Below are 23,307 nucleotides of genomic sequence, written 5' to 3'. Positions count from 1 at the left end.
AAGCAAAAAGCAGAGTCATCTCCGTATGGGCCATGAAGTCCCTGGGAGTGGTGGAAGGTAAAGGCTTCCACTATTCGTAACCTCGGCACTTGATGGGGTAGAGTGGTTGGCTCTACGCCCGGCCGCCTTTGCCTCCAGGAATTAACCTGTACTCATTTTTAGTGTAGGCTGAGTGAACCTCAGGGCCATATGCTCCTCCGGAAGTGGAAATCTCATTTCTTAAATTTTAAGACTTCCTCACGAGAATTCGAACCCACGTCCTTCCGGGCGAACCGAGTACGCCTTTACCACCTAGGCCAGGCAGCCCCTATTTGAGATAGTGTCATTAACTAAATAGAATTCCGTGGATAATAAGACACTCGTCGATATTATTGACCGACAGTACGTTCCACCAGACGAATTGTTATAGCTTATTGGACAAGAAAATGACGAACCACCCGTACAGCTACAAAAAGGTAAAAAAGGATCTGAATTATACTTATATTTTATTAGTTGTCACAGTAATTATCTGGCAAGACACTACAGCAGATGTAACGAATGAGTTCGCAAAAAGATGGCTTTCTTTTCTTCGTAGGTCAAAATCAGTCCCCTAACCACTTGATCGAGAAGAGTTTGGCCCTAGTCATTTTAATTTTAGGAAACAAGTGCCATGATTTTTACTATCCACAGTGAAAGTATGTCAATACAATATTAACATATAAGGATTGAAGCAGACTGAAGGCGGAATTGATGTTGTAATGTTCCCTTACCTTCCGCCATCAATTCACCAAGGCACATATTTCTAACCTTACTTTCTTCCCCGGATCTCCACACTTCTACCTACGCTACATGTGTCATCAACTACTCGTATGTTCTTGAACATTCCTGGTCTCTTTCCCCTCTCACCCCTACCATTACGTCTGTTTACGTCATACTCTGCCGACTATAAATTTTCGGCCGTCACTTCATTCTTGGTCAGTGTGCATCGGATCAGCTCGGGACTGGAACCTATTTTGCACTCCGTCCACATGACGGCTCTTTACTTCACTCTACCTGAAGATTCAACATTGACCCAGTTCGGGGGAGAGACTTTTTAACTTTCTGAGTAAGCTGGTTCTTCCCAGCTCAGTTCTTTCTCATAAAGTTTTATTCTACTGTCTCACTTTTCCTGAAGTGTTAAATGATACTGGGGACCCTAATCCATGGACTGGTAGAGGTTTCTGCTCTCCTTTACTTTTCCTTAATCTTCGGTTTGTGCCTTCAACCAAAATGCATATTATAGAACTTTAATGACTTTGCCTGTCGTGCCGATGCGCCGAACGTACGAGCTCCGATCTTCTTTTTTTCTGAACTGTTCGAACATCTGTATTGTGTGTGGTCAAGCTGCCTGGACTGTTGTGTCATGGCTACTCCTTTAAACAGTGTGTGACATTCCTCTTTTAAACATGTTCGGATCTTACAGTAAATTCCCTAATTCTCCGTTAGTTATTTATTGTGAGTATTTAAATGGTCAGTTCTCTTCTGTTATTTGAAGAAGGAAACTTTACCCCATCTGGTTATCGATCTTCCGTGTTGTCAGGTACCTAGGCTTTATTATTCTATGATGGTTATAGTTAAATTTTTTAAATGTAAATTTTCTTTAAAGATGTGGTAGCCTTTCGATCATTACCTCTTATTACCTATTCTTTGCTCGTATTTGTCCTCCCGGCGAGGTAATTTTTCATTCATGTGTATATTACAGTTCAAACTGTTCTTAATGTTCTTATTTCCTGTCAAAAATGAATATTGTTCCATGTTAAAACACTTATGATTGTTATTAATTAAATTTAAATATCGTTGAAACATTTCTTTCATTCCTTTGTACATTCACAGATCCCCTCTGATATCAAACGGCCCTATAAATACTTATATGCTTCCACTCCTTTCTTTCGAATATTCCTGCAATTATCCATCAATTTTATCGTAACCCCCCCTCCCATCTCTATGACATTTCAACATACACCTCAATTATTGGTAGCAGAGCATTCAATTCAGTTTTGTACATCGATGGTAGCAAAATATTTCATTTTCTTACCTCTTTTACGTACGAAAGAAACTGAGGTTAAGTTACTTTACATTTCATTTATTGTTCACTATGGCTACTTTTTCGGATGCTTTTCCTTTCTTAGACACGAACGTACCTATTCAGGATTTAATACGTGAAAATCTTACTTTACCTGCGATGCACATAAACGTGCACAGTCCTACTACTTCCGAATCAGCTATGCCAACTCACTTTGACATTCCTGCTAAAGATCATGTGTAACCTACTTCTACTCCACAAGATGACGATCCTATTGGAAAATTCTCGGATTTACCACTCGACAATCATAAAAACCTTCCTGTGACCCGTCCACCGCACCGTAACGACCATTTGCCGTCTCAAAATCAGAAACAGTTGCCTCCATCTCAGTACGTATTTGAACGTTCATCTTCTGTTACTACTTTAAATCATTCATTTAATTTCCATATCATTAAAGAGTCGCTTATCCAAGTACCCCAACTTGTCGCTACAGACCCCGGTTGTTAGTTAAATGGTTATTTCATATTAGAAGCTTTTTTAAAACCGAATTATCCCCCTTTCAGCAACTTATTAGTCTTCTCTATACAAAAAAAAAAAACCTTCTCATTTAAGTAGTTTTTGGTTAGACCATATGAAAAAAATTCCAAATTGGATTCAATTTCACACTGTACTACATAATCATTTTTTACCATATGAAGTTCGTTTCAATCTCATTTATGAGTAAATTAGACGACAGCAACGCCCTGATGAAACCACCCATGAATACTTGGATTCAATCATTACTTATAGTGACGTTCTAACTATTGCTGACCATTCCCAAAACTTATTTCAATAGTCCAATTCTATGCTTCACCATCTTTTAAACATTTAATCAAACCCTTTTCACCCCCCACCTCTATTGCTCAACTGTATAGCATTGCTCAAGCAGATACTCTTAATACATACATTAATCTCTCACATTATTCTGCTGTGCCTCCACCAAATTCTAATATGAATGTTTCCTCATCCCACATTCATCCTTTAAACTTCCCTATCAAATTTCACATCACCCTACCCCCAAATCGCATGGATCGCACTACGATTAAATGCTTTCGCTGTAACGGAATGGCTCATCTTGCTAAGAATTGCCCTACACCACGCCAGGGAAACTCCTTCTACCCCCGTCATTAGGCAGTGGACGGCAATTTGGGTTAAATCTGCCAGCTTTTACTCGACAGTTTCAGACTACTTCCATACAACCACCCCATACATCTTATATTCTTTTTCAATTAAATAACGTTCCTACTATTGCTCTTTTAAATTCTTGGGCTTCAGTTTCCTTAATTAGTAATTCCTTTTTAAATGATCTCAAACAAATATTTCCAACCCTAACACCTCGTGCATCTATGCTACAATGTACTTCTATTTCTAATCATGTTCTAGAAACATGTGGAACAATTCACCTTAATCTAAAGATAAACCAGTTTTCTTGGCCTTATACATTCCATATCATTCAAGACCTTCCACTTCCCATTATTCTTGGTTTTGATTTTTTTTCATCATACTGGCTTAATATATAATTCTCATACTTCTTCCGTTTCCTTTCACTTTCAACCAGATACTAAGATACCACTAATAAACTGCTCTGATTATCCCATTCCTTAACCTATTGTACATCTCAACAAAATATCAATTGTACTTCTAGTCACACTGATTCTATTAATCGGTAACTAACTACCTTCTCTGATGTAATTACTTCTAAACTTGGTACTGTTTCAAACTATAATGCCAATATCGATCTTACTGATTATATTCCTGTTCGTCCCCCCCCCCCTCCATATCATTTAAATCCTCTTCGTTTAAAGACTATGCACTAAGTCATTGGTAAATTGTTGGCAGACTCTACTATTGAACCATCAACATCAAATTATGCTTCACCTGCCTTTATCATCGATAAACCAGACGGTTCCCCACGTTTGGTAGTGGATTACCGTAAGATAAACTGTAAAATTGTCTATGAAGCGTATCCAGCCCCTAAACTTCAAATGCATTCCACCACTTTGCTAACGTAAAGTATTTTTCTGTCCTTGATTTCAACTTTGCATTTCATCAAATATCTCTCGATCCTGGTAGTCGTAAATTCACTGCTTTCATTACACCTACTGGTTTATACCAGTTTAACAAGGTGTCTTTCGGGCTTAATTTAGGCTCTCAAATCATGCAACGCCTGGTTGATCATTTGTTTGCTGATATAAAATTTAAATTTTTTTATCCGTATATTGATTACCTTTTAATTTACAGTCCTGATTTTGAATCTCACATGCACCATCTCACTGAAGTTTTGACTCGTTTATGCACTGCTAACCTCACTGTCTACCTTCCTAAAATTCCTTTGGCTCTTCTGTTAAGTTTCTTGGTCACGTTATATCTGGAGATGGTATTTCAGTAGACCCTGAACGTACGGCTGCTATTCACCAAATCTCTCGTCCTAAGAATCTAAAGCAATTACGTTCATTTCTCGGCATGGTCACTTTTTACAATCAATTTATTCCCCAATTCTCTCAAATCACTGAGTCTTTAAATCTTTTAAAACGCAAAGGCGTTAAATTTCACTGGTCTGAAGACCTACAACATACATTTAATCAATTAAAATCTTTATTGGTCCATGCTCCTATTCTCCAGTTATCAGATTTCTCTCTGCCATTTTTATATATACTGATGCCTATGATATAGCCGTTGCTGGAATCTTACATCAGGTTAAAGATGGAATACCTCTACCTATTGCATATTTCAGTCACCTTTTGTCCACCACTGAACGTAATTCCTCTACATTTGAACGAGAAGCACTAGCCGTTGTTCTTACTCTTGAGCATTTCTATGACTACATAGAGCATAAGGAGTTTATTGTTAAGACTGACAACCAGGCACTATCATGGTTACTACACAATGCGCATAATATCGGTCGTACTGGACGTTGGCTTCTGCGACTACCTCGTTTAAAATTTTCTCTTTCCTTTGTTCCTGGCCATGACAACCCCATAGCTGATGCTCTCTCACGCCTTTTTGATTTGAATTCCACGACTTCTGATTCTCCTGTAAATGCCCCTTCTACAACCCTCGTCCCTAACGTAAATACAGTCTCTTCTATAGTCCAGTTTCCTTTGTCCTTCACTTCTTGTAAGGACCATCAACTCGCTGACCCTTACTGCACTCAAATTTTGCAAACATTGTCTGACCCTAATTACAAAGGACCATTTAAGGTGTCTAAAGACATTTTAATATACAAGCCAAAGCCCAAATCTACTCCGAAAGTTGTGTTGCCTGATGCACTTTGTCCCATGAAACTTCAGTATTATCACAGTTCTCCTATTGGAGGCCATTTAGGAGTTACTAAAACATATTATATAATATCTTCTCTCTTTTTCTGGCCCCATATGCGTCAATATGTTCATACTTATGTCAAAAACTGTGAATTATGCCAAGAAAATAAGTCTCTTAATACCGTACCTCAAGGTACTTATTCTGCTTCTCCTTCCACATATCCTTCAGAAACCTATTACATAGACGTCGTAGGCCCGATTACTCGTTCCACGCGAGGTAATATTTACATCTTTACCCTCTTGGATGGCTTTTCTAAACTTTTAATTCTTCGTCCTTTAAAACTTCTAACCTCTACTACATTTGTTACCCTTCTGCGAGAGCAATTATTCTCTATAATTGGTATTCCAAAATATTTGTTCTCAGATAACGCTACTTTCTTCACCTCTAAAATCTTCTACGATCTGTGTTTTTCATTCGGGATAAAGAAAGTTTTTACTACTCCTTACCATCCTCAAAGTAATGTTGTCGAGCGTTATAACCGTAACTTGAAAATTGTATTATCTATTTTTCATTCTGACCACCAAAAATACTGGGATACCGAACTATCATCTTTTGCTCTTGCTTTTAATTCCAGCATTAATTCTGCTACGGGGCATCCCCCTGCTGAATTTTTTTAGGCCGTGCTTTGCAAACCCCTCTTTCTCTTTCGTGGGATCTTCCTTCATTGCTCTTTGATTAATACTAAACACTTATGGAACTCCGCTCTACAGCAGTTGCATCGTGCACAACAGGCATATAAGTCCAGTCATGATAAAAAAGCATACCCCTGTTAAATTGAAAGTCTCTGATTTGGTTCTTTTGCGTAATCATCCTGGCAGTTCCACTTTGCAACAAATATCTGCTAAGCTCTGCCATTCATGGCTTGGGCCCTACAGGATTATATCTTTTTGATCTCCAGTAAATGTTGTTCTTGAAGGAGTCTCTGATCGTCATGATATCAGACGCTCCCATGTGGATCAGTTAAAGAAATTTCATAAAGCGCCTTGAATCTCTCCCCCTCCCAATTTCTTATCTTGCTTTTTAACATGGTTCCAGTCTCATGCTGACTCCTTACCACTGACCCTCCCATTGATTTTGTAAAGGACACTCGTGTCCTCGTTCGAATTATTATTATTATTATATATTGTGACCGTTCACGGTACTATAGATACCATATCGTGACATCCCATATCAATAATATGCCGTTTTCCGCGTCATTCTACGACGTTTAGCCACAAAGCTAGCAGATCACAGCGCTGCGCGGAATACGAACGATGCGCTGCTATTTCAGAGGACAAGAGGCTCTGTGCGCGTAATGACAAGGGCGAGTCATACTTAATAAGTCGGGTTAACTTAGGTAGAAGTAATTCCCTAAATATTTGTTGGTGATTTTAGTGATACCAACCAAAACCTAATTTTCAATATTAATAATAATAAGAATCATGTGATTATTGACTTACGCATCATGAATAAGAGCTTGTCATGATCAGGGAATTATTTAGTTAAAGATGACAACGAAACATCTTCCAGTTATTCAACTTATCATTGATTCCGTGATCTGAATCGGTGCAGAGAATTACAGAACGTCGTCACAGGTCTGGCGGGGTGAGCCTATCCCGGAGTTTGGCAAGACGCAAGTCAATCATTGCACAAGTGGTAAATGACGCTTTGGCGATTATAATTAAACCGCCGATCCTAAGAGAATAAGATTCGATCAGTAAAATATGGAAGGTCAGAGCTATCTTTTGATATGCAGATCAACGCCGACAAACGGCTTTTTTACGGAGCGACCCCCGACATGAAAGCGTAGTTAACTCCCACTCTTGATTTTTCCCTCTGTCTTACAAAAGAAATCGGACAGGAGACCACTTACCCATTATCTACTGTGTCTTCGTGCTGTTCAGACGTGTTGCTATTTTGCACGACCTGTGAGATTGTACAATACTTTCATTAAGTGATGAAGTACTGCAATTGTGAGATTTAACTAGCAGAAGTACTGTATAAATCATTATTTAAACGCAGTGATTATTGACGTGCACATATTGTGTAAATTTCGTGTATTTATAACATTTGGATCATGGTGTAATCACCGAATATAGTGAACGAGAAATAACCCACCTGTTATGAGCTGCGTAGCACTCAAGCTACTGTTATATATGTTCGATGGATTCGTGTGTGGCTAGATTAATTCACTACTAGTCAAATACAGTGAAGTGTTGTGGGAGCACGATTGGAATTACAATTAGAACGTTGAAAAAGTGAATTTGTTCAGGAAATTGCGATTCACGCATAATAATAATAATAATAATAATAATAATCATTATAATTGGGCAGCGTCTGCTGAAAGTACAAACGTGGATGTGAGTTGTCTTACATTGTGAGGGGATGTGAAATAAGCAAATTAGTGACCCTTAACGTTGGATTACAGTGCAAGTGAATACGTGATAGTTCAGCAATATCGGGATAAATTTAACCATGCCTGAGTGTTGTGCGTATTACAAGTTGACCCAATTATAACCATAGTGTTTTCCCCTTTGCATATTGGAACGAGTGATCGCTGATCTGGGAAGAGAATACACGAGTCACTTACCTACCCAGCATCTCATTGTGTTGGATACCTCCAGGATTATTATGCACGGTGAAGTCTACAAGATGATGGATCTCACCCCGGAAACGAATCAAGGACCTCACGACATCAAAGGCAGCAAGATGATGGCTTAAGCTGTTATGAGTGTGCTTCCTCGGACAAGAATGATCACCCTAGATAAGTGCATTTTAAAATTTACTATGTTTGAAAGTCATTTCCCTCCTGTACATAGTTAGAATTAGCATGTCAAGTAGATTAAAAATGTGAATGACGATCGCAGGCTGTTCGAAGGGATTAAAACTTTTAGCTTGTGTAGTAGGAAGTTCGTTACTGGCATGATGACCAGCAGTTAATTTAAACCCCTTGGAAAGTAATGCATGTTAGTTATAAGATTCCTGTAATGATTTATTTTTGTCTTCAAGAAGTGTTATGATGAATGGAAGTGGTATCCATCTAGGTAATCCCAAATCTTATGATAAAATGAAATGTTCTACCTCTTCAAAGAATACGAGGATGACTTGTATGTCATGCATAAGACGGAGCATTTGAGGAGTTGAAATGATGTTTTTAGATGCGAGTATAATTTCTAGATCGTGAATTTAATATGTATATTTTTTTTGAATGTCATGAATTAATATCCCTTAAGTAAATATATGCGAGTGTTTGTGGTATTGAGCCGGAAGTGATGGTCGGTGAATATTTGTCGATTGATAGTCAAGGCGATATAAATATGTGCCAGAGATAATCTATGCAAAGCGTGAAGAATCGTACCACGCTAGTTATAATGGGATTAGTTTGAATAGAACCACGTGAGAATTAATATGTTAGCGTCGAGCATGAAGGAACCATGTTGGCCCGAATTTTCTATCAAGGCAGCTTATTGAAGAGAAATATCTTCCCCCTGACTGTATAAAGGAGGGGCGGACGAAGGTACCGTTACGCTAGAGAAAGTACCAGCTGGACACAAGGGCTGAATGAAGCTGTGGGCACGTTACAAGCCTTGACTGTGGAGCGTTGAGTGACCATTCACTTTCTAACAATATCCGACGGACATTTACGCATAGAGTAGTTAATTGTCACCGCAATTGAATTAATATATTAGGAACAATAGACTTCCTCCCAATTTTATTTTGTTCATTCCATCCGATCTAGAAATTCAAAACATGCATCCTGCAGTGAGAAGACCATGAGTTCGACCCCCATCTAGGGCAACGTGTATCATTGCTATTATTTTTGGTCATGGAAGGACCATTCCCTCCATATAATCTTGTATATATGATAAAGGGTCATATTATATGTTTGGTAGTAATTGAGTGAATTATTACATGTAAAATGTCGTGTTATTGTCCACGCATCATCCATAAGCCCAGTATTATTTTATGTTAATTGATTAAATGGTATTATTTTTTTAATCCCGGCGAAATATGCCTATGCGATTAGTTACACCTTTGTAAATAATAATGAAGTTAGTTATTAGGGCTGAATATGACTTTCAGATATCTTGGAATGTGCTTGTCATAATTAACATACTGTCTTAATCCTTGATCGCGTAATGATATGATCACAAGAAATTATAATATTTCAAAACTCCAGTTCATGTATAGAAAGCTGGGATGATATCCAAAGGGGTGATCATTATAGTGCCGATTATTATGTATAATTAATTGATTAATTAATTAATAAATGCCTAACAATGTTGTGAATAATAGAGGTAGTAACAAGTGAAAGGCCTCTAAATATCGGGATTATTGGTGTGGAATACTAATTCCACAAGACAATGAAATAATAATTTCATTAATGTGAATCCCGCTTTTTATTTTATTTTTGTAATTCAGATGACTTACGGCACATTTTCTTTTGGCTGTAGATGTTCTTTCTCAGTTGATAATAAATTTGATATTCATAAAACCTTAAAACATCATTCTTCTGATTTAGTAGTGACGTTGTATTCCTCTTATATATTGAGATCCCTACTTATAAGTAATTTATTTAATGCCCATTAGTCCGAACATACCACAGACCTGGAATGCTCTAAAATTATAGCCGTGGTTATTCTGAAGTAGGGATGATGAGAATTCGATTCTAGGGCCGTTCGTCGAAGATCTCATCACGTATTTTCCATTCGGCCGATGCACTCACGAATTATTATTATTATTATTATTATTATTATTATTATTATTATTATTGTGCACTGAAGCCCCGGACAGGCACAATATGTATATGTACCTTTATTTTCTCTTTGGAGTACTCCAAACCCTTTGCTTCCCTACCCCCTCCCCACCTTTTCCTCCCCGTTTTTACCTTTTTCCTATTATCTTCTTGTTGCACAAATTCTGCGCTAGTTTGTTTATGTTGTAGCCATGCCACACACTGAAGGCTTGCCTACTTGTGTGAGCATCGACTCTGGATCTTCCATCTCTTGCTATATGTTCTCCTGCGTAAGGCGCCAACGAGGGACTACGTACTGCTGCATACTCCAGACTTCATCTCACCGCCATATCCTCTTCTACTTCGACAGAAGACGTCTCGCCTGTGGTCTCTGCTAAACACAAAAAATCAAGAATTTTTTCTAGGGGTGGCGGATGTTGTAATTTTCCCTTACCTTCCGCCATCAATTCACCAAGGCACGTATTTCTAACCTTACTTTCTTCCCCGGATCTCCACACTTCTACCTACGCTACATGTGTCATCAACTACTCGTATGTTCTTGAACATTCCCGGTCTCTTTCCCCTCTCGCCCCTACCATTACGTCTGTTTACGTCATACTCTGCCGACTATAAATTTTCGGCCGTCACTTCATTCTTGGTCCGTGAGCATCGGATCAGCTCATGGATGGAACGTATTTTCCACTCCGTCCACATGACGGCTCTTTACATCATTCTACCTGAAGATTCAACATTGACTCAGGTAGGGGGAGAGACCATTTAACTTTCTGGGTAAGCTGGTTCTTCCCAGTTCAGTTCTTTCTTATAAGGTTTTATTCTACTGTGTCACTTTTCCTGAAGTGTTAGATGATACTAACTTTCAATTCAATAAATTTCAATAAGCACATTTTGCGTCTCACCTGAAGTAGTTATGCCTTCCTCTTAACCCTGTCGACCAGTCGGTCGGCGAAGTGACAAGAAAGAACCAGTGATGGCCTAGGATTTCAAGAGTGCTACCGCAGCAGCTGTGGCAGATAACCGACGATCGACGGGTGAACCAAGGGTTCAGCCAGACCACCAAGTCCACATGTGCGACACAGTTGGCACCCATGATCCCATCAGGGAGTAGTGGCGGAAGGAAAATAAGAAGAAGAGGAAGAAAACGATTGTCCTTTAAAGAGCCCAACTACTTGGTTCGTGGTATGGATTCCTGAAATCATGTCACAGCTCATGAACCTTGGGCAACGACTCAATGGTTCTCAGAGTCGAGATACTGGTGATTATGTTTTAGGAGGGAGCATCTGCACAGGTGGCAATGCCTACCGAATCCCTGAGGTCCCTAAACAGATTGAATGGAAAATCCCACAGTAATCTGCTTCGCAGATTTTAACAAGTGTCGAGCCTATGGTAATGACGAATACTAACTTTCTATAGACAGGTTAAAGACTCCATCAAAACCACTGAAGGAAAAATGGAACGATGCGGCTGCATCAACAGCAATGGGAGTGATGGGAGGAAGAATGTGGGAACTGAGCGAGTCAGCAAACAGATGTGACTGGGTGTCTTAGAAATTACGGATATTCGGCTTGGAGAACATATAACTAGAAAATAAAGGATGTTTCTTTAACAAGTGAGAAAACGAGCTGTGTAGAGTGTACTCTGGGACTATTGACCTATTATGCAACATACGTTTTCTTACAACGAGAATTTGCCAACGTGTCCTGACCGATTTCATCCATGTCCAATACATGTGCAGGTCACGGTGAGAACTTTTACTGGTTCAAATTGCAACTACAAATCCCACTCAATTCCAATTAAATGGAATTTGAATATTTCAGAATTGTTTCACAAGACCAACGAACATGCAGCGCAAAAGTGTGTGGGATCCGGTAAATGCAGCACGGGTGCAGTTCAAGGAAGCGGAGATCGTTATCAGTGGAATACTGTGCAGGAGGGGTACTGACTGGAGGGTGATTGGGGATTTAAATGAGACTATTGAGTGGGTATGTGGGAAACTGGGAGTGAGATTTCTAGATCCTAATGGGTGGGTAGGGGATAGGGATCTGCGCTCGGATGGCCTTCACTTAAACTACAGTGGTACGTACAAGTTACGATATTTGTTTGTAAGTGTAATAGGGAAGTACATTCAGGGAAACGGGGTGGTCTATGGAGCGGTGATAAAGTTACAGGGATGTGGAAGTCAAGTAGGGATGACATAAAAATGTTAGTGTTGAACTGTAGAAGTATTGTAAAGAAAGGGACAGAATTAAGCAATTTAATATATATATATACGTACCAGATGTTGCAATAGGAGTTGAATCATGGTTGAGAAATGATATAATGGATGCAGAAATTTTCTCACGGAACAGGATGTGTATCACAGAGATAGGATAGAAATGGTGGGAGGGGGAGTATTCATTTTGGGGAAAGAAGAATTTGTAAGCTACGAAAAAGTTGATAAACATGAAATTCTAGGTGTAAGGCTCATTTCTAAAGATAATAGGCAATTTGATGTCATTGGAGTCTACAGACCGGGAAGGGGTAGCGCTGACGCTGGTACAGAATTATTTGATAACATAATCAGCTATGTGAAAAACGGCAAGGAAAGGAATGTGATTGTAGCGGGAGATCTGAATTTACCAAATGTCAATTAGGAAGGTAATGCGAACGACAGGAAGCATGACCAAAAAGTGGCAAATAAGTTAATATGGGAAGGGCATCTGATTCAGAAAGTGATGGAACCCACTAGACGGAAAAATATCCTGGACGTGGTGCTGATAAAACCAGATGAGCTCTGTAACTGTTCCATCTTGTCATAACACTTGAGGAGATGAAAGTTATTATCTTGGGACACATGAATATTAAATAAACTATTTGTGGCTTGCCCGCAAAATGCCACGCAAATAGAAACAATTAACATTCCATGGTTCCCCATTCCTCTATGTAATGTTTGGGCGCCCTGGTTACAGTTTTAAACAAAACTGTAAACCAAAATTTATATTTACTAGCATAGAGACTTATATTGAAATCACAGGGGTAGGATATTAAATAATTAACCATTAAGTATCGCTTAAGAAAGAAAATTAACGCAATATAAAATAAAAATTAATTTATTATACAAAAAAAATTAGATGAATCGGAAAAGTTTCCTTAAAGCGTGGAGGAATTTATAATATACTGAATTTACTATTGCTTGCTTTATCTAATTGAAGCTCACCAATTGCAGCTTCCGTTGAAGTCATCTGGTTTCCGTGGTTACTCGTTCTCTTCTTCTCGATGTAGACTTTGCTCCATGGACATCCTTCCTTCCTTCTCTGATATGGTACGGGCTATCTGTACTAGCACTCCCTATTTGCCTAGTCTTTAAATTAAACATTGGCCCTATACTTGTAAAACTGATCAGCTTTGCTTAAGAGGAGAAAATTCAGAGATATGAATTTTTCCATATTAGTAGAAATCTCAAACCAACTGAGCTATGCTATTTATACGGTACAGACTTGTACCAAAATTCCATGGACTTGAACTAAACATAGTTCTTCGTCCAGAATATTTACTGAAAATAACACAAGCCGTAAGCTTGTTTCGTTTCACGTAGATCCGATAACATAACCGCAACTAAGTACTGTATCGAAGCGATAATACATTGTACAAAAATAACTATGTCGCGGAGCGACCACACACTGTTTCAAAAATCAAATCACGTCGTACAAAGTAGATCTTCACAGTAGAAGTAGTAGTGATGGAGTTCACGTAGTTAGGTTGTAAGGTTGTAAGGTTGTAAGGTCCCGTTCTCGTGTTGAGAATCAGTATATATCCGGGCTCACCCCCACTCTTGGTAACAGTTCAATCTCAAAACTCATATACAACGAAGTATCTGATTCGATAGATCGAAGCATCAATTCCCCTTCTCTTCCTCGACAAGTCCAGAAGGCGTGGCGATGATATAGCTGACCAGCTTGCAAGCCTCGAGCGCGGGTCGCTGTTTACTAGCCTTGGTCATAAAATAAACCCATGACTCACGCAAAATCCCAAGCTTCAAGAATAACCCTCCGTATACACAAACATGAGATGAAATGAAAACAACTATGTCTCAACATATTGACGGTATTTACAACATAATGAATTCTTATCCTACATAATATAATAATTTAAATACTAAAACGATGTTATTATATGTACAATATGATTTCAAAAAGCCTTGATTACAAATGATTGACGTTGAATAAATATGTTATTACAAATAATTGCCGATGGCGGATAAACTTGATATCAAATGGTATCGCGTAAAATGATATTATATTAAATTAGTAGGGCTGGAGAAGCCTGGAGGGTTACAGCTCTATATAGAAACCGAAGTAACAGATGGTATTAGTGATCAGGAATCTGTTTCTGTCGTAGCTAAAAATAAATGTGATAGAAAGGAAGGTCATAAAAGTAGGACTATTAGGCAGTACCATACGGTTGATAATGCAGGCATGAGGCAGTTTTTAAAAAGTAACCATGATCGGTGGAAAACGGTAAATAAAAATAGAAACATACTCCGGGATGGGTTTAAGGTAATTGTTGAGAAATGTCAAAATAGGTTTGTGCCTTTAAAGGGGGTAAGGAATGGTAAAGACCCACCTTATTATAATAGAGAAATAAACAGGCTAAGAAGGAGGTGCAGTTTGGAAAGAAATAGAGTTAGAAATGGCTGTGGAAGTAAGGAGAAGTTGAAGGAACTTACTAGGAAATTGAATCTAGCAAAGAAGTCAGCTAAGGATAACATGATGGCAAGCATAATTGCACTCACACAAATTTTAGTGAAAAATGGAAGGGTATGTATAGGTAATTTAAGACAGAAACAGGTTCCAAAAAGGACATTCCAGGAATCATTAATGAACAATACGAGTGTGTATGTGAGGATCTTCAAAAAGCAGAAGTATTCAGTCAGCAGTACGTAAAGATTGTTGATTACAAGGGTAATGTCCAGATAGAGGAGGAGAATAAAGCTAAAGAAGTATTAACATTTGCATATGGTAACAATGACATTTACACTAAAATACAAAAGTTGAAAACTAGAAAAGCGGCTGGAATTGATAAGATTTCTGGTGATATACTAAAGACAATGAGTTGGGATATAGTACCATATCTGAAGTATTTGTTTGATTATTTTTTGCATGAAGGAGCTATACAAAATGAATGGAGAGTTGCTATAACATCCCCTGTGTATAAAGGAAAGGTTGATAGACATACACCTGAAAATTACAGGCCGGTAAGTTTGACATACGTTGCATGTAAGTTTTGAGAAGGCATTCGTTCTGATTATACAAGACATATTTGCAAAATTAATAACTGGTTCGATAGAAGGCAGCTTGGTTTTAGGAAAGGTTATTCCACTGAAGCTCAGCTTGTAGGATTCCAGCAAGGTATGGCAGGTATATTGGATTCAGGAGGTCAAATGGACTGCATCGCGATTGACCTTTCTAAAGCACTTGATAGGGTGGATCATGGGAGACTACTGGCAAAAATGAGTGCAATTGGACTAGACAAAAGAGTGACTGAATGGGTTGCTATATTTTCAGAAAATAGATCTCAGATAATTAGAGTAGGCGAGGCTTTATCTGACCCTGTAATAATTAAGAGGGGAATTCCTCAAGGCAGTATTATTGGACCATTATGCTTTCTTATATATATAAATGATATGAATAAAGAAGTGGAATAGGAGATAAGGCTTTTTGCGGATTATGTTATTCTGTATAGAGTAATGAATAAGTTAGAAGATTGTGAGCAACTGCTTTTTTTTCTATTTGCTTTACGTCGCACCGACACAGATATGTCTTATGGCGACGATGGGATAGGAATGGCCTAGGAATTGGAAGGAAGCGGCCGTGGCCTTAATTAAGGTACAGCCCCGGCATTTGCCTGGTGTGAAAACGGGAAACCACGGAAAACCATCTTCAGGGCTGCCGACAGTCGGGCTCGAACCCACCATCTCCCGATTACTGGATACTGGCCGGTGTGAGCAACTGCAACATGACCTCGATAATGTTGTGAGATTTGCAGCAGGCAATGGTATGATGATAAACTGGGTTAGAAGCAGGTTGTGAGTTTCACAAATAGGAAAAATCCTCTCTGTTTTAATTACTGCGTTGATGGGGTGAAGGCTCCTTTTGGGGATCATTGTAAGTATCCAGGTGTTAATATAAGGAAAGATCTGCATTGGGGTAACCACATAAATGGGATTGTAAATATAGGGTACAGATCTCTGCACATAGTTATGAGGGTGTTTAGGGCTTGTAGTAAGGATGTAAAGGAGAGGGCATATAAGTCTCGTTATAAGTTTCGTTATTAGCAGCAACCTCTTTCCTGACATCACAAGGAACAATACCGGGAAGGTAATTGATTGTATCGAGAGTAGTTGACTTCCGGACACCAGTAATTTTTCTACAGCTTTCATTGAGTACCACATCAATCTGTTTTGCGTGGGCAGATTTGTACCACGCTGGACAGGCACATTCACCGGCGGAGTAAAATAAGGCTAGTGCAGTTTGTGGATGTGTGCCACAAGTAGATCCAACAAGTTTTATAAGTAGTGTGTTCCTGGAAGAGACCTTTTGTTTTACATTCATACAGTGCACCTTGAAGGTGAGGCTGCGATCGAGAGTGACGCCCAAGTGATTGGGATGGAAGCAGTGGTCTAGCGTAGCTCCATTCCACAAAGAGTTTCCTGTTGGCTTGTCGATATCGTAAATGGAATGCACAAACTTGGGCTTTGCTCGGGTTTGGCACAAGTTGGTTTTGATCATAGTAGTGGCCGAGGTCTTCTAGGGCAGCTTTCAGGGTGCATTCTATCTCTTCAAAACTATCTGACTAGACAGCGAGAGCAAGGTCATCAGCATAGATGAAATTCTTGGTGTCTTTAGGCTGAGGCTGGTCACTTGTGTATATATTAAATAACAAAGGCGCCAGTACACTTCCTTGAGGCAAGCTGTTCTCTTGAGTTCGCCAACGACTTCGCCGACTCTAAAATTCAACAGTGAATCGGCGGTTATGAAGAAGTGTAGCTACCACTCGTGTTAACTCAAGATCTTTAGTAAGACTGTGACATTTTTTAACAGGTGTCTATGGTTTACTGTGTCATATGCCGCTGTGAGATCAACAAATGCGACGCCTGTGACTTTTTAAACTCAAAGCTATCTTCAATGTGCTGAATTAAGTGCAAAATCTGGGAGGTGCAATTTCTTCCAGCTCTAAATCCTGACTGCTCTGGAATAAGAAGTGGGTCAATTACTTCAGTAAGGTTTTTCAAAATTATTCGTTCCATGATTTTATACAAGTGGCATAGAAGAAATATTGGGTTCTATAACATTTTGGATCTTCAGGGTTTTTGCCTGGTTATAGCCGTATATACGTAGTTCTTTAAACAATCAAAGTTTAACAGTAAGATACTCACATTTTCAATAAGCCTACAAATATAGGATTTCTCACAGAGAAGTAGATAACAATACGCACGTTAGTCAACTAATATTTTTACATACATATCTTTTTACATATATATCACGGTGAATATCTTAACTGTAGTAACGCAAGTAAGGTACAAACTGAACATTGAAAGGAACCCACGAAAACACTACGGAAGGGAAATTGGATCCATGAATTAAGAACTTATGAAGCAGAAAGCTTGCTCGTTTCGCTGCGCGTTCGTTGTGACAACGTGTCGCGAAATATTCAAATTCTATTTTCTCGGAATCGGGTAGAAGTTGCGTCTTGCAAATTGAACGTGTGAAATCTCCCACCATAGGCTGCATGCATACCGGAAATGGATTAAATCGGTGGGGACACGTTGGCAAACTCTCCTTGTCAGCCATGTAATTGAATGAAGGAAGGTGGGTAGATTTGGTACTTGCAAGGATTCGGACTAAGGTTGCCTTAGTGTATATCGAATGTGAAGGTGCAGATAAGGACAAAGTGAACAAGTTTTATGAGCCATTGAATGATATACCAGTCACGGCAAACGGTAAGAGAGTTTAGTGTTCATGGATAATTTTAATGCAAGAAATGAGAACGAAACCAAAGGGCATGAGAAATGTATAGAAAATATAATTGTGCATTTGTTATAGGCTTTTCTTTTCCATCTTCTTCTTCTCCTTTATCTGTTTACCCTCGACGATCGGTTTTTCTCTCCGACTGAGCGAGGGATCCCACCTCTACCACCTCAAGGGCAGTGTCCTGGAGCTTCAGACTCTGGGTCGAGGGATACAACTGGGGAGGATGACCAGTACCTCGCCCAGGCGGCCTCACCTGCTTTGCTGAACAGGGGCCTTGCAGGGGAATGGGAAGATTGGAAGCAATAGGCGAGGAAGAGGGAAGGAAGTTGCCTTGGCCTTAAGTTAGGTACCATCCCAGCATTAGCCTGGAGGAGAAGTGAGAAACTACGGAAAACCACTTACACGATGCCTGAGGAGGGAATCAAACCCCTCTCTACTCAGTTGACCTCCCGAGGCTGAGTGAACCCCGTTCCAGCCCTCGTACAACTTTTCAAATTTCGTGGTAGAGCCGGGAATCGAACCCGGGCCTCCGGGGGTGGCAGCTAATCACACTAACCACTACACCACAGAGGCGGACGTTACATGCTTTTACGACTTTTAAACTTGTTAATTCACTGGAAAAGAAAACAGGTTATCTGGTTGTGAGTCATGAATGTGTCAACATTTGTGTGTTGTCAATAGTCTAACAATTTATAGTAGAAAAAAGAAAACTTTAAACCCCACTGTCGGGGTTGATTAAGGTACATCCCCAGTACTTACCTGGTGTAAAAATGGGAAACCACGGAAAATCATCTTCAGGGCTGCAGACAGTGGGTTTCGAACCCACTATCTCCCGAATGCAAGCTGACAGCTACGTGATACAAACCGCACAGCCACTTGCTCGGTTATCATCAATTAGTAGGCAAATAAAATTTAGTTTGAAAAATGTCTTAAAACTTTACCAGTGCCAAGAACTTGCTCCATGGGAGAGTACTCTGTGTTCAATCGCAGCAGCACAGTGGACATCGTGATGGGTATTCCTATGCCTGTGTATTCAACTTCCCGTGACGGGGTCCGTATCCATAAGTTAGCAGTGTCTGCGTTGCTCCATAGCTTCATAACGGCAGTGATAGTTTCATTAGCCCAACCGAAGCGATAACGATGATTCTCCTAGAAGGAACATAGAAGAAACAAAATAAGAGCATTTGGTCCATATACTTCTGTACTCGCAATATTATTTCTTAAATTACAACGAAGAATACTGTGTAAAATGAAATGAATAGCTGAAAATGTACTACTAACACCCTTCCATCAGCTTGGTATGAATGATGTAAGTACATACGTCGATGTCATATTTGGGGATATGAAACCTGAAATCTACTCCGGTTATTTTATTTCAGTTGTCAACATTTATGGAAGAAAGTTGAGTTCCTTTTTCAATATAATAGCCTTGCTCATGTACTTCTAAGAGTTTGATTGCAAAAATAGTCTATGAGGGGAGTGATATGAATATGGCTGTTGTATTGGAGGGCGCATTATACTGTAACTTCTCCGGCAATAACGTCACCTAGCAATTATATAATGCTCGTATGATCTCAGCTACCAAGTTGAAGAATATCTGAAGTGATGCTACTTAGGCAATCTGCGTACCAATTTCCATGTTTCAAAAAGACTTCCATATAAAAGTGAAGCAGAACTCTACAAAAAGGTTCCTAGGACTGAGACAAATCTGCCTACATGTCAATAATTTGACATGGAGTGACAAAAATGTAAAATCGACGATCTTGGTTAGTGCTGAACCTGCGAATCTGGAATATACCGCGGATCCTCGGAGGCACGTATCTTCACTCGGTAGCCCAACGTCACAGAAAAACTGGAATTCTAAACCAACAAGTACTCGCGTAAATGCTATTGCATGGTGTGAGCTTGCACTCGGGAGTTGGTGGGTTCGAACCTTCCAATTTTCATCACAGGCTGTGCCTTAATTAAGGCAACGGCCACTTACTTCCTACTCCTAGCCATGTCCTACCCATCGTCGCCATAAAACCTACCTGTGACGATGAGACGTAAGGCAAATTGTAAGATAAAAGAAAAAAGGGGCCTATTACCTCCATTACTCTCAACAAAATATTTGGCATTCCATGAAAAGCCATGATGTGATTACCCGCACAACATACATCTGTTGCTGTACTTTGTTTGATTCGTCAGTCCATACACTGGTTTGATGCAGCTATCCATGCCACCCTATCATTAGCTAAACCTTTCATTTCTACGAAACTTATACATCCTACATCTGCTCTAATCTGCTTGCCATATTCATACCGTGGTCTACCCCTACCTTTCTTACTACCTATACTTCCCTAAGAAACCAACTGAACTATTCCCTGGTGTCTGAAGATGTGTTCTATCATTCTATCCCTCCTTCTCCTCGAATTTAGCCAAATTAATCTCCTCCCAACAATTCGATTCTGTATCCCTTCACTCTTGATTTGATCTATCCATCTCACCTTCAGCATTCTTATGTAACATCACATTTCAAAGACTTCTATTCTTTTTCTTTTTCAGCTGGTTTCACTTCTATACAACGCCACGCTCCAGACGAAAGTTTTCGAAAACATCTTTCAAATTTCTATGTCAATGTTCGAAGTGAGCAAATTTCTTTTCTTAAGAAAGCCCTTCCTTCCTTATGCCAGTCTGCATTGTATGCCCTCCTTACTTCTTCCATCGTTAGTTATTTAGTACACGAGTGGCAATATTCATTTATTTCCTCTAAGACTTAATTTCCTGATCTAATATTTCCTGCATCACCTGACTTCCTCCGACTGCACTCCATTAGGGTCTACTATTGTTTTGGACTTATTTATTTTCATCTTGTACTCCTTACCCAAGACTCTGTCCACACCATTCAGAAATTTTTCCAGATCTTCTGGAGACTCAAATAAAGTAACAATATCATCGGCAAATCTCAGAGTTTCAATTTTCTCTCCTTGGATTTTGATTCCCTTTCCAAGTTCCTCCTTGATTTCCTTTACCATCCATTCTGTATAAACAGTGAAAAGGAGGAGGACAAACTGCAGCCTTGCATTACTCCATTCTAGATTGCTGTTTCTTTTTCAAAGTCCAGAATTCTTATCACTGCAGTCAGTTTTTCGTACACATTGTAGACAATTCTTTTTTCTTGGTACCTGACCCCAAGTCCGCCTCTGTGGTGTAGTGGTTAGCGTGATTAGCTGCCACCCCCGGAGGTCCGGGGTCGATTCCCGGCTCGGCCACGAAATTTGAAAAGTGGTACGAGGGCTGGAACGGGGTCCACTCAGACTCGGGAGGTCAACTGAGCAGAGGTGGGTTCGATTCACCCTCAGCCATCCTGGAAGTGGTTTTCCGTGGTTCCCCACTTCTTCTCCAGGCAAATGCCGGGATGGTACCTAACTTAAGGCCACAGCCGCTTCCTTCCCTCTTCCTTGTCTATCCCTTCCAATCTTCCCCATCCCCCACGAGGCCCCTGTTCAGCATAGCAGGTGAGGCCGCCTGGGCGAGGTACTGTTCATACTCCCCAGTTGTATCCCCTGACCAAGAGTCTGAAGCTCCAGGACACTGCCCTTGAGGCGGTAGAGGTGGTATTCCTCGCTGAGTCCGAGGGAAAAACCGAACCTGGAGGGTAAACAGATGATGATGATGATGATGACCTGACCCCAATCACCTTCAGAGTCACAAATAGCTTGGTCCAATCAACATTATCGAATGCCTTTTCTAGACCTAGGAACGCCACACACGTGAGCTAGTCCTTCTTCATTCGGTCCTCTAAGATCAGACTAAATTCAAGATAGCTTCACGTGTTCTTACATTTCTTCTGAAGCTAAACTGATCTTCTCCCTACTTAGTTTCAACTTAGATTTTCACTCTTCTGTAAATAGCATTCGCCTGGAGGAGAAGTGGGAAACCACGGAAAACCACTTCCAGGATGGCTGAGGTGGGAATCGAACCCACCTCTACTCAGTTGACCTCCCGAGGCTGAGTGGACCCCGTTCCAGCCCTCGTACCACTTTTCAAATTTCGTGGCAGAGCCGGGAATCGAACCCGGGCCTCCGGGGGTGGCAGCTAATCACGCTAACCACTACACCACAGAGGCGGACTTCTGTAAATAATACGTGTTAAAATTTTGCAGACGTGAGATACTAACGTAATGGTGTGGTAGTTTTCACACTTGTCAGCACCAACTTTCTTTGGAGTAGGTATAACAACATTCTACCTGTATCACATATCTTACACACTAAATGGAATAACCTCGCCATGCCGGTTTCGCCTAAGGCAGTCAGTCATTCAAAGGGAATATCATCAATTCCAGTTTCTTTGCTCCTATACAGCGTGATTCTGCCGTCCCTTCCAATGTAGTTTTCTGCAACCCAAAATATGCATTCCTTCCTGAAAACATCTGCACCTGCCGGCATGCTCACACAACACAACCAGATTCCTTGGTTTTTACCGCCTCACCATGATAGGATGCCGTAATGTTATACTCGTATTAAACACTGGAATACATGCGTGTGCCTTCTAGATCATATGAACCTGACACACTGGTGAAACACTAAGTTGATATTGCAACCGTAGTAATCCTAATACTTGCTATAAGCTGCCCAACCGAACGTACGGAATCGTGGTGTAGTTGGTAAAGGCGTGGCGGACCCGTCGTGCATATCAAGTGGGAAGTTCGAGTCCGGGGCGTAGCTAACGAATTTTTTAAATATTTGTTTAATACTACATACAGCACGCAATGTAGGTTGTGTGTGAATGAATGTGTTTGTGGCCCTAAGAAGGGCTGATTAATTAGCAAACCGGACACATACAGACCGGAAATAATAGGAACACAACTGCTCTGATAATGTTTTAACGCAGCAAATGCTCGGTATGATGACCGTTTTGGTTTATGCAGATTCGGGCCCAGTGTCCAATAGATCGTCTTGCACGCTGAAGCATTCCAGGTGTAATTGCTCGGCAGGCGTCCGTGATGAGTTGCCGGAGCTGGTCGGGGTTTTCCGGCGCATGAGTATAAACGACATTATTCAAATGCCCCCCACAAGAAGAAGTCTAACGGCGTTAAATCCGATGATCTGGCGAGCCAAAAAACAGGCCCTCCCCGTCCTATCCATTTCCCTGGCAGTTCTTCGCTCAGATGGTTACGAACGGGC

The 23,307-nt window shown here is 40.2% G+C and overlaps 1 protein-coding gene across 2 annotated transcripts in view; it reads right to left on the bottom strand.

The window, feature by feature from the left end:
• The window catches only part of LOC136863599 (vitellogenin), a 419,790-nt gene that overhangs the window by 40,213 nt on the left and 356,270 nt on the right, over positions 1-23,307 (bottom strand). For both annotated transcript variants that reach the window (XM_068226214.1, XM_068226215.1), the window contains exon 21: positions 19,084-19,291. In XM_068226214.1, the coding sequence (XP_068082315.1) occupies positions 19,084-19,291 (208 nt within the window). The remainder of the gene's footprint in view (positions 1-19,083; positions 19,292-23,307) is intronic.

The sequence above is a fragment of the Anabrus simplex genome, chromosome 2 (genome assembly GCF_040414725.1).
Source record: "Anabrus simplex isolate iqAnaSimp1 chromosome 2, ASM4041472v1, whole genome shotgun sequence".
Taxonomy (NCBI): Eukaryota; Metazoa; Arthropoda; class Insecta; order Orthoptera; family Tettigoniidae; genus Anabrus; species Anabrus simplex.
Note: the sequence above shows the minus strand (reverse complement) of the source record. Positions and strands in the feature narration are given on the sequence as shown.